This window comes from Stylophora pistillata, chromosome 6 (genome assembly GCF_964205215.1).
Source record: "Stylophora pistillata chromosome 6, jaStyPist1.2, whole genome shotgun sequence".
In the NCBI taxonomy this organism is placed as follows: domain Eukaryota; kingdom Metazoa; phylum Cnidaria; class Anthozoa; order Scleractinia; family Pocilloporidae; genus Stylophora; species Stylophora pistillata.
The window spans coordinates 6,437,501-6,450,348 of NC_142524.1; the positions used below are offsets into that span (position 1 = coordinate 6,437,501).

The 12,848-nt window shown below is 38.1% G+C and overlaps 1 protein-coding gene across 1 annotated transcript in view; it reads left to right on the top strand.

The window, feature by feature from the left end:
* Window positions 1-12,848, top strand: part of LOC111342175 (uncharacterized) — a 39,876-nt gene that overhangs the window by 2,436 nt on the left and 24,592 nt on the right. Inside the window, exons 2-13 of the mRNA XM_088724896.1 lie at window positions 1,612-1,910; window positions 2,250-2,385; window positions 3,137-3,424; window positions 7,394-7,507; window positions 7,676-7,789; window positions 9,214-9,327; window positions 9,496-9,609; window positions 9,717-10,015; window positions 10,350-10,485; window positions 11,219-11,506; window positions 12,116-12,226; window positions 12,395-12,508. Of these exons, the coding sequence (XP_088581022.1) occupies window positions 1,612-1,910; window positions 2,250-2,385; window positions 3,137-3,424; window positions 7,394-7,507; window positions 7,676-7,789; window positions 9,214-9,327; window positions 9,496-9,609; window positions 9,717-10,015; window positions 10,350-10,485; window positions 11,219-11,506; window positions 12,116-12,226; window positions 12,395-12,508 (2,127 nt within the window). The remainder of the gene's footprint in view (window positions 1-1,611; window positions 1,911-2,249; window positions 2,386-3,136; window positions 3,425-7,393; window positions 7,508-7,675; window positions 7,790-9,213; window positions 9,328-9,495; window positions 9,610-9,716; window positions 10,016-10,349; window positions 10,486-11,218; window positions 11,507-12,115; window positions 12,227-12,394; window positions 12,509-12,848) is intronic.

Here is a 12,848-nt window from a genome sequence, read left to right on the forward strand (position 1 = left end):
TGTTTTGGTGTTCACCAAAGCGTGAAAACAAAAGAAATCAGCCCGGCTAACCGGGCCAGCTAGGCTCATGTAATCAGGCCCTTAGTTTGTCGTGAGTCTTTCGTCATGGTGCGTTTTCCACTTCGAAATCTGTTTTAAACGACTGGCCCTGTGCGATGCTGATTATTGTAGCTTTCAAAGTAAATCAGATTTTTGGGAAATTTCCTTGGCGCGAACAACATGTGACTATCCGTACTAACAGCATTGTAATTTAGGTTCTCACTTCATAATTTCACAAACTATAGCTCGAAAAAGAGTTCTGATAAAGTTAAGGGCTGTAAAATAAACTCAGAGGAGCTCATCTTGTAGGCTAGGCTAATTTTATCAGTGGAAACTTTCTGCTTATTCCAATACAAGCAATCCAAACAATTGTGGCAGCGTTTACAATTGTCAATTTACAAAACGAACTAACAACAGTATTCCAAAGCACCTTAGCAATTTTACTAAAATATAATATTCCCTAATGCTAAGTGAAGATTGTTGAATAGTCCCTTCGACTTTGTCTCGGGAATTATCCAACAATATTCACTTCGCCTTCGGCGAATAATTGTGAAATTTTCAGAAATCGAAGATTGTTATCCTAATCCTTGGGAAAACGGTGCAACTTGTACATGTACTGATGCAGTAAATGACTAAAATGAGGGGGGCATTGGTGTCTATTAGAAACCGAAAAAATTAGTTAAAAACCGAAAACCGCATGCAAAACCGTCTAAACCGATAAATTTGCACATCTCAGTTGTCAAAATCCTAATTGATCTTTCTAACTGTGGTTGCAAGTGGAGCAACATAGGTTTTGCAGCTATTCGAGATCAGCAGAGGCGTATAACTGCTGCTCAGATCGAAGAGAAACTGGAACCCCAATATGAAAAACCGAAAAGCACATGACGAAAACCGAAAACTAAATGCTGAAAAAGGAAAATCCGCAAAACGCAATGAGCATAAAAACCGTAAAACCAACGTTTTTTGGCACAAAAACCGAAAGAACGATCTAAAAAATAGCCAAAACCGCAAAACCACAGACCCCAATGCCCCCCTCTATAACTGTACCTGTATGACTACTATGGTATTAAGAACTGTTCGCAAAGTATGATAGATTATTTCTGTTATCTCCTAACGTAGGCACGATAGACTAAAACAAAACTGGAATTTTTCTTTTAATGATTCCTCCTTTTGGTTTTTCGCCTAATCCATCATACGGCTTTCCCTCTGCCATAACATCATTGAAACTTTTAAAGTAAATCGGTTTATTGACATGTTTCCTTGTTGCCAACAACATGTGATTATTCCTACTAACGGCAATAACATTTAGGTTCTCACTTCATAATTACACAAACTTAAGATTGATCTACCCTTCAACAGCTAGTCCAGAGTTCTGATAAAGTTAGGGCTGTAACATACACTTACTGAAGCTCAGATTTTATGCTTGGTAAAATCTGTATATTGACTTCGTGTTCATTAGATTCATCGATCCCGGAGTTACATTCAACTGATCATTTCCGTTGGTGTATTTCACATTTGTCCATGTCAAATTCTCGAAAAATTAAGCGTATTTGTTTGATTGCAATCGTTCAGGTGCGTGTTATGACACTCCCGTTGGCGTTCGTGATGAACTGAAAGTGATTCCTGATGGACGCATGTCTGCAAGCTCGAACCTCGCCGGTTTTTCAGCCTCACGTGGTCGCCTGGCTGGAACTGGTGCCTGGTGTCCAAATGTCAGTGACAGTGATCCATATCTTACGATATACCTGGGACAAAGCTACGTAATATGCGGTGTCGAGGTGCAAGGAAAACCTGGCGCTTCAGAGTCTACAAACTTTACGCTCCAGTATTCCACAAACGGTACAAACTTTACCGATGTTGACTCAAGAGAGGTAAATAACTGAATAAACAACTAAATAACTGGTGTTGACGTCCTAACTGCTTAACGTCCCAAACCATTTTCATAGCAATTTTTGAAAGCCTCGAGGCTACTGTTGGTATCATTTAACTTTGTCACCGTTGTCTTGACAGCCTACAAACTTGAATTCTTGTGCGTCCTTCTATTGGGCGTATATCCACAATAGATTGTTACTAATGAGTATTCGGTACTAAAAGGGTTTCCATTTAACTAAAAGGCTTAGAAAATAAGCAATAGCTTGACTTTCCCTTAATCCTGTTTTTCTTTCTTTTTTATGAGTTTTGAAATATTAACCTTTTGGATATCTCTCCAGATCTTTTACGCCTCCTCAGCTGGTGGTGACGTCACTACATTTCATACTCTGAACACATCCGTAATTGGGATATATGTCCGGTTTAAGCTATTTTCCATTGATACTTGCCTGAGAGTAGAGATATACGCTGTTCCAGGTATGTTTCAAAGCATGATGATCTCGATCATAATGTATTTTATCTAACGAGAGGGCAACAAAATAGAAACGGAATCAGGCTGAAGCGTGAATGATCAAGCCAGTGATCAAGCGAGTGATTGTATTTTTGCTTCTGATTGGCCGAAAAATGCATGCGGTGCGCGTTTTCAGGACTGATCGCAGAGTGTAACATAACAAAGTCAACATTAATCTTGACACTCGATATGCTATTTCCAAATTATCTTTAGCCTTTTTTTAAAGCGAGTCCTGGTGCTCATCCTTTCATGTGATGATATGTTTTCATTCACGTGTAAATTAAACTCATTTTCACAAGAATGGTTGGGCACCAGGCCTCGTTTTGAAAAAGAGGCCAAAAGTCATTTGGAAATGGCCTATGGAAAATAACTCTATGAACTCAACTACTGCAAAGTGGATCAGGGGAGGTAGGGAGGAGAGGGCCTGACCTTGAATCATGGATCATCTACTAAAATATGGCGCTCCAATCACACGGAGTCATTACTTTTCAAGTTTCATAATTGATCGAAAATATTGAATTACGAGATATGTTTAAAAATGAATCATGAATATCGAAACAAAATTGCCAATGGACCAAGAATTATTGGGCCGAAGGAAAAAAGGCAGAAATCATGACTCTGCAAAATCAAATGATGCTGCGTCCCTCTCCCCCATCGCCAATTGCCAAAGATGATGACGTTCATTCTAATTGTTTTGTTGCTTCCTTTTTATATTAGAGAATGTTGCCATCACTTGCCAGGCGTCCAACATCTTGGTAGCAATTCAAAAATCATTATTTACTGCTGCTGATGCTGCTTTCCCCGCGAATAACCTTACTCTCAATGACAGCGACTGTCGAGCCACTAATGGTTCAAATACTTATGACTTTCACATTACTCTTGGGACATGCCTGACGGCACTTACTATCTCAAACGATGATAAATTTATATTTTACCACAACGTTGTCTTCGCTATTAAAGCAGAAACGGACAGTGCAGAATTCAACATCATTTGCACTTATTCAAGTAAGTAAATTAATCTGAAATTTAGTTAATCCTTAAAGATTATTGAGTAGGTTATCATAAATGGGTGATACATAAGGCTTTTTGGAGGCCGATCGACAAAAATTGCGAAGTGTTCCTTGTTAGGCCGTAGTAATGGCTCTCATTGGTTGGAAGATCGGCAGATCTAGCCACGAATAAAAACGTAATAGCCAGGGACATCGCCGGGTATACTGTAAAGCTGTAGGCAATGAAAACAAACGCACTCAGATACACCTGCATTAAGTCAATTTATTTCACGGGAAGTTCAGAAGTAACAAGAACCCGAATAAGGTCTGTCCTTGCGAAAACGGTGCTACTTGTGTCGCCGGAATAAATGACTACACTTGTACCTGTATGGCTGGCTACGGGGGCAAGAACTGTTCAGAAAGTATGACAGATATAATTTCCTAAAAATCCACTTAGCTGTAGCTTATTGGTGATTTTTTCAAAGGCTCTGCAAATATCGAAAGAAGTTGACCGATTACACCGTTTGAAGAATTAAGATATGCTCAGTTGTACATCATAGAAGATTCGAGAAACACATTTTGCGCGTGATGCTAGACGCATATTAGAAGTCTGTGGTTTGACATTCGTAGAATTTCTTATATTTTTTTTATAAATAATCCTGTGTAACAAGAAAATTTTCCAAATCTGAGTGTTTAGAACGGTTTCAAGCCATTTCAAATGAGCATGCTATTTGAAATGTTTCTTTAAGGAACACAACATGATACCGAGGTTGCTCGGCGACAAGTTTGTTAAAACACGGAAATAAATCCACGGGATACAACATCTGCCATTCTGGAAAACGTGAAACTAAACAACTCAAAACTAATCCTCTGAGAAAAAAAAAAATGTGCCAAAGGCAAGATACACTTTAGTGACTGCAAATGATTCTTTTTTCAATTGTTTTTTTCCGGTCAAATTCTTTGTTTCGTGCGACCACGCGATGAATAACCCTAAGCAACATTTCTTGCTAAGGGATGAATACTGAAAGTCATGTTGCTCGGGGAAATAGGTAATCATTCACTGTCAGTTTTTTAAGCAGACGATTCATAACAGCATAGGGAAAAGGCTTGCTCGTTTCGAAGGTTTCAAATAATGCTCTTTTGATAGTAAAACTGATCAAAATTAATTTTCAGTATTTTTCTTTTCAAAAAAAAAAACCAATGAGCAAAGAGGTGAAGCTGATGTTTTCTCTAATAGGATTAATAATTCATCATTGGCGAGAATAAGTGAAACTTACGTACAGAAACTAGGCAGCTATTCAATCACATAAAGACATATTTCATTATTTCGTTTCTGATCTCAACTTCCCGTCATTCCAATAACTTCCCGTCGGCGTCGACTACCGCTTGTTTGCATAACATATTTTCACAAAACAACTGCTTAGGACCTATTAGGGAAGCAGGTAACAATCAGTGACCTAAGCTGCCGGCTTGAAAGTACGTTTCGACATGGAAAAATCATTGATTGATGTCCAATTTCTGCAAAAACAGAAGGGAAAACTGTATAACACAGCAGACAGTGGAATATAATAGCAACTTCATGAAAGTGGTGAATAAAAACAATTGCAACCAGAAAGACAGAGAAATAATTTTAAAATATTAAAGACAAGGTTATGCAATACTTTGGCGACTCAATTAAGCCATTATCGGAATAGAAACGAGAAAAGAAGATAAACAAATACTCAATTCATTGTATGATAAAGAGTTCTAGAAAATTTATTGGCATTTTCTGCATTGTTATGAATTTGTATTCCCACTGCTTTTGTTATATCTGAAAATACGCCATTCATCACTTGCTTCATTAATTAAGAATATGAATGAGTTCCTTGTAAAATGGTAGAAAGGAATAAGTATCCAATTAAAGCATTTTAAACCTTGCCAATAGCGAAATATAAATGATTAAGAGAAATTGGTGTTGAAACAAAATGATCACAAGATAGCATTGTCACATACAATAATGAGCGCTGTCATGAATGGTGGTGTTAACATTGTATCGCGCAGTAATTTTAGTTTGTCGTGAGTCGTGCGTTATGGTGCGTTTTCCACTTCGAAATCTGTTTTAAACGACTGGCCCTGTGCGATGCTGATTATTGTAGCTTTCAAAGTAACTAGATTTTTGGGGAAATTTCCTTGGCGCGAACAAGATCTGACTATCCGTACTAACAGCATTGTAATTTAGGTTCTCACTTTATAATTTCACAAACTATAGCTCGAAAAAGAGTTCTGATAAAGTTAAGGGCTGAAAAATAAACTCAGTGGAGCTCAGTTTTTAGGCTAGGCTAATTTTATTAATGGAAACTTTCTGCATATTCCAATACAAGTAATCCAAACAATTGTGGCAGCGTTTACAATTGTCAATTCACAAAACGAATTAACAACAGAATTCGAAAGAATCTTAGCAATTTTACTAAAAAATAATATTCCCTAATGCTAAGTGAAGATTGTTGAATAGTCCATTCGACTTCGTCTCGGGAATTATCCAACAATATTCACTTCGCCTTCGGCGAATAATTGTGAAATTTTCAGATATCGAAGATTATAACATAACCAAAGTAAAGCGCGCGCTCTGATTGGTCAATTTAGCGTCCCCCATTTGCCCATGGGTGTACGCTGCTGACGTGAGCAAATGCAAAGACTATTTTTCCGCGCGAGCGCTTGTTTTTTGTGGTCGCGTAAGATTTGTTAAATAAAAGGGAACTCTTTAGCTACAATGTATCAATGTTATGTTATAAAACAAGTGGTAAACACCACAGCGTACACTATTGACTTATGGATGCACTTGGGAGGTTTACTAAGCACTCAAGAAGCTAGAGTCGCTCTCGGCTATCGCCTCGAGCGACTCTTACGCTTCTTTCGTGCTTAGCAACCTCCCGCGTGCATCCATAACTCAATAGTGTACGCTGTGGTGTTTACCATTTGTTAATTGTTATCCTAATCCTTGGGAAAACGGTGCAACTTGTACATGTACTGATGCAGTAAATCACTATAATGAGGGGGGCATTGCTGTCTATAAGAAACCGAAAAAATTCGATTAAAACCGAAAACCGCATGCAAAACCGTCTAAACCGATAAATTTGCACATCTCAGTTGTCAAAATCCTACTCGATCTGACTGTGGTTGTAAATGGAGCAATATTGGTTTTGCAGCTATTCGAGATCAGCAGAGGCGTATAACTGCTGCTCAGATCGAAGAGAAACTGGAACCCCAATATGAAAAACCGAAAAAGCACAAAACCGAAAACCAAATGCTGAAAACGGAAAGTCCGCAAAACGCAATGAGCAACAAAACCGTAAAACCGACGTTTTTTGGCACAGCCGTAAAACCGACGTTTTTTGGCACAGCGCAGCCTAAAAACTTCGATCAGGCGTGTGCGTCCATCTATTGGTCATATCGGTTTTGAAATAATAGTCATGAACGTATTGCTTCCATCCAGTTTCAGAAGTAAACGACTGTGACCTAAATCCTTGCGAAAACGGTGCTATTTGTGTCGACGGAGTAAATGACTATACTTGTACCTGTATGGCTGGCTACGATGGCAAGAACTGTTCAGAAAGTATGACAGATAATTTCCAACAAATTCCTCTTAGTTGTAGATTATTGGTCAAGTTAGTTCTACAGAATACGATTACGTACTCTGTAGATTACGTACTCTGTCAATATTATTAAATACTTCGCCTTCGGCGAATGATTCTAAAATGTTTAAATAATATTCTATGGCTTTAACAATTCTGGAAGGTATATTTAACTGATAATTTATGCATGTGTAATTGACATTAATCCATGTCCAATTCTCGAAATATTAGGTGCGTTTGTTTTGTTTACAATCTTTCAGGTGCGTGTTTTGACATTCCCGTTGGCGTTTATGATGAACTGAAAGTTTAAACAAAATAATTTCATTACTCGATCTTATCGCATGCAGTTGCTAAATCGTTGCGACCTTTTACAGGTGACTGTAATCCTAACCCTTGCCAGAACGGCGGAAACTGTTCACTGGATGGAGATAACTATACCTATACCTGTGCCTGTGCCACTGGCTACAATGGTACAAACTGCACAACAAGTAAGGCGTTTTCTCGATAGAGTTGTGGTTGACTAAAGCGTAAAAGGCAGCAATAATATCTTTCATAAGTCTTTTGAATTCGATCCTGCTATAGCTGCATTACCTGCATTTCTTTGCAATGCCTTTAAAACAAATCTTAGCTGTGCATCGTCATTTTTCATTTTTCAGATATCGATGATTGTGACCCTAATCCTTGCCAAAACGGTTCAACTTGTACTGATGCAGAAAATGACTATAACTGTACCTGTGTGGCTGGCCACTATGGCAAGAACTGTTCCCAAAGTATGATAGATTGTTTCTGTTATCTCCTAACGTAGAAACGATAGACTAAAACAAAACTAGAGTCCGAATAGCATGTGTTAGGTGGATCCACAAACGGAAAATGGATGATTTTCATGCCCCTCCCTTTTAATTTACACCCTTAACAACCCAGAGTTTCGACTTTCACTGTTATCAACATACTATTCGACGTTATCTAACAAAAGTGTCAAATGATGTCATAACGATAAAAGGCATCATTCCCTGTGTATTCCGTAATTTCTTACGCTCATTACTGATCCACGGAAGACTAGAATTATGACCCAGCTCAACGAATTTACAAAAATTAGCTACTCAACATTATCACTTACTTAAATCCCACAGGTATCAACGAACGCTTTTCAGTCCACTAATTTATTCGTGTTTTTATCGTTGCCATGTTCCCACCAATCACGTAGCTCCTTTTTCCGCCTTTAAAAGCACACACAACCCACAATTCCCCTAAAAAATAATATTCCCTAATGCTAAGTGAAGATTGTTGAATAGTCCCTTCGACTTCGTGTCGCGAATTATCCAACAATATTCACTTCGCCTTCGGCGAATAATTGTGAAATTTTCAGATATCGAAGATTCTTATCCTAATCCTTGGGAAAACGGTGAAACTTCTACATGTACTGATGGAGTAAATGACTATAATGAGGGGGGCGTTGGTATCTAAATAAAAAAAAAAACAAAAAAAATTTTTTTATAGGATTACATAATTACTGGTGAACCAGTAGTTTCCATTGTGGTCCTTGCAAACAAATGAAACAAATGGTCTAAATTGAAAATAACATCATTAAGAACATCATTCAGAACCCCAACTGACCGGAGGCAAACCAGTCGGCTATTTACAAGCGTGGCCAAGGATCTGAACTCGGGGCTACCGTGAAACAAATCCAGTGGTCAAGGTGGGACTCAAACCCGGGAGCGGCGGATTACGAGTCCGACACTCTAACCACTAGGCCACACTGCATCTATTAGCAGTCGCAAAAATTTGATCAAAGAATTTGATCAAAAAAGAATTCGAAAGCATCTTTGCATTTATACTAAAAATGATTCTACCTTAAGGCTAAGTGAAGATTGTTGAATAATCTCTTCGACTTCGTCTCGGGAATTATTCAACAATGTTCACTTCGTCCTCGGCGAATAATTGTTAAACTTTGACTTCATATTCCATGGCTTTAACATTACCGGGAGGTATATTTAACTGCTAACTTGCGCATGTGTATTTGACATTTGTCCATGTCAAATTCTCAAAATAATTAAGCGCGTTTTTTTATTGCAATCGTTCAAGGGCGTATTTTTAAACTGCCATTGGCATTATTGATGAGTTGAAAACTTAAACAAAATAATTTGATCACTCAATCTTATGACTGCAGTTGTTTAATCGTTGCAATTTTTTACAGATATTTGTGATTTTAACCCTTGCCAGAACGGCGGGGCCTGTTCACTGAATGGAGATAACTATACCTATACCTGTGCCTGCGCCACTGGCTACAATGGTACAAACTGCACAACAAGTAAGGCAGTTTCTCAATAGAGTTGTGGCTGATTAAAGCGTAAAAGACAGTAATAATATCTTACATAAATCTCTTGAATTCGATCCTAGTATAACTGCGTTTCCTGCTTTTCGTTGCAATTACTTTTAAACAAATCTTAGCTGTGCACCATAATTTTTTATTTTTCAGATATCGAAGATTGTTATCCTAATCCTTGCCAAAATGGTGCAGCCTGTACTGATGCAGTAAATGACTATACTTGTACCTGTATGGCTGGCTACTATGGCAAGAACTGTTCGCAAAGTATGATAGGTTATTTCTGCTGTCTTGTAACGTAAGCACGTATTTCACATTTGTCCAGGTCAAATTCTCGAAAAATTGAGTGCATCTATTTGATTGCAATCGTTCAGGTTCGTGTTATGACACTCCCGTTGGTGTTCGTGATGAACTGAAAGTGATTCCTAATGGTAACATGTCTGCAAGCTCCAGCCTCGCTAGTTTTCCAGCCTCAGATGGTCGCCTGGCTGGAACTGGTGCCTGGTGTCCGAATGGCAGTGACCCTAATCCATATCTTACGATATACCTGGCACAAAGTCACGTAATATGCGGCGTTGAGGTGCAAGGAAAATCTGGCACTTCAGAGTCTACAAACTTTACGCTCCAGTCTTCAACAAACGGAACAAACTTTACCGATGTTGACTTAGGGCAGGTAAATAATCGAATAAACAATTAAATAATTGGTGTTGCCGTCCTGAACTGCTTAACGTCCCTGATCTTTTTCATTGCTATTTTTGAAAGCCTCGAAGCTACTGTTGGTATTATTTACCTTTGTCACCATTGTCTTAGCAGCCTACAAACTTGAATTCTCGTGTGTCCTGCTATTGGGCGTATATTTAGAATAGATTGTTACTAATGAGTATTCGGTACTGAAAGGGTTTCCATTTAAGTAAAAGACGTTAAAGAGAAGCATTAGTTTGACTTTCCCTTAATCCTGTTTCTTTTTTATGAATTTTGAAATATTAACATTTTGGATATCTCTCCAGATCTTTTACGCCTCCTCAGCTGGTGGTGACGTCACTACATTTCATACTCTGAACACATCCGTAACTGCGACACATCTGCGGTTTAAGCCAGTTTCCAACGACATATACCTAAGAGTAGAGATATACGCTTTTCCAGGTATGTTGCAAAACATGATGATCTCGATCATAATGTATTTTACATAACGAGTGGGCGATAAAATAGAAACGAAAACAGCCTGAAGCGCCAGTGATCAAACGAGTGATTGTAATTTTGCTTCTGATTGACCGAAAAAATGCATGTGGTGCGCGTTCTCAAGACTGATCACAGAGTGTAATATAACAAAGTCAACGAAATCCAACATTAATCTTGACACTCAATATGCCCTTTCGAAATTACCTTTAACCTTTTTTTGAGGCGAATCATGGTACTCATCCTTTAAAATTATGATAAGTTTTAACTAACATGTAAATTAAACTCATTTTCAGAAGAATGGTTGGGCACCAAGAGTCGTTTTGAAAAGCAGACCAAAAGGAATTTGGAAATGGCCAATTGAAAATGACTGTATGAACCCAACTACAGCAAAGTGAGGAAAGATGGGAGGGGAGTTAAAAGGGAATCACTGAAACATCAACTGAAGTATGGCGGCCCTGTCAGACCGGGAGTCATTAAGTTTCCAGTCTAGTACTTGAAAATCGTTAATAACAAGATATAGTTAAAAATTAATCATAAATATCGAAACAAAATTGCTAATGGATCCAAAATCATTGGGCCGAAGGGAAAAAAAGGCAGAAATCATGACCCTTTAATATCAAATGATTCTCCGTCCCTCGCCAATTACCAAAGATGATGACGTTCATTCTAATGGTTTTGTTACTTCCTTTTATCTTAGAGAATGTTACTGTCACTTGCCAGGCGTCCAACATCTTGGTAGCTATTCAAAAATCCTTATTTATTGATACTGATGCTGCTTTTGCCGCGAATAACCTTACTCTCAAAAACAGAAACTGTTCAGCCTCTGATGGTTTAGTTACTTATGACTTTAACATTACTCTTGGGACATGCCTGACGGCACATAATATCTCAAACGATGATAAATTAGAATTTTACCACAACGTTGTCTTCGATACTAAAGCAGAACCGGACAGAGCAGAATTCAACATCATTTGCACTTATTCAAGTAAGTAAAATTAAACTGTTATTTAGTTGGTCCATATAGATTAACAAGTAGGTTATCATAAATCGGTAACACATGCGAATTTTTTGAGACCGATCGGCGAAAAATGCAAAGTGTGCCTTGTTTGGTCGTGTAAAGGTAGTGAAGGGTTTCATTAGTTGGAAGATCGGCAGATCTAGCCACGAAAAAAAAAATTATAGACAGGGACATCAGTATACTCTAAAACTGTAGAAAATGAAACACTCAGATACATCTCCATTCAGTCAATTTATGTCACGGGAAGTTTAGAAGTAACAAGAATCCGAATAAGGTCTGTTAAGTGGATCCACAAACGAAAAATGGATGAATTCCATGCCCCGCCCTTTTAATTTACAGCCTTAACGCATAATTTCGACTTTCACTGTTATTAGCATACTATTCGGCGTTATCTAACAAGGATGTTAGATAATGTCATAAAACTAAAAGGCATCATTCCCTGTCTATTCCGTAATTTCTTACGCTCATTGCTGATCCACAGGAGACATAAAATAATGGCCCAGCTCAACAAATTAAAAAAAAAAATAGCTACTCAACATTATCACTTACAGTTGTTTATCGTTGCATTATTTACAGGTAATTGTGATCCTAACCCTTGCCAGAACGGCGGAACCTGTTCACTGGATGGAGATAACTATTCCTATAGCTGTGCCTGTGCCACTGGCTTCAGTGGCACAAACTGCACAAGTAAGGCGGTTTCTCAATAGAGTTGTGGCTGATTAAAGCGTAAAGGGAGTAATAACATCTTCCATAAATCTCGTGAATTCCGATCCTGGTATAGCTGCATTTCCTACATTTCTTTGCAATGCCTTTTAGACAAATCTCAGCTGTGCACCATTTTTTTCTATTTTTTAGATATCGATCATTGTTATCCTAATCCTTGCCAAAACGGTTCAACTTGTACTGATGCAGGAAATGACTATAACTGTACCTGTGTGGCTGGCTACTATGGCAAGAACTGTTCCCAAAGTATGATAGATTGTTTCTGCTATCTCTTAAAGTAGAAGCAATACGCTAAAACAAAACTAGAGTCGGTCCGAAAAGCATGTGTTGGGTTGATCCATAAACGGAAAATGGATGATTTTTATGCTCCTCCCTTTTCATTCACAGCCTTAACAACGCAGATTTTTCGACTTTCAATGTTATCAGCATCCTATTCGGCGTTATCTAACAAAAATGTTAGATAAAAGACATCATTCTCTTTATATTTCGTAATTTCTTCCGCACATTACTGATCCACGGAAGACTAGAATTATGGCCCAGCTCAAAGAATCTAGAAAAATTAGCTATTCCGCATTATCACTTAAAG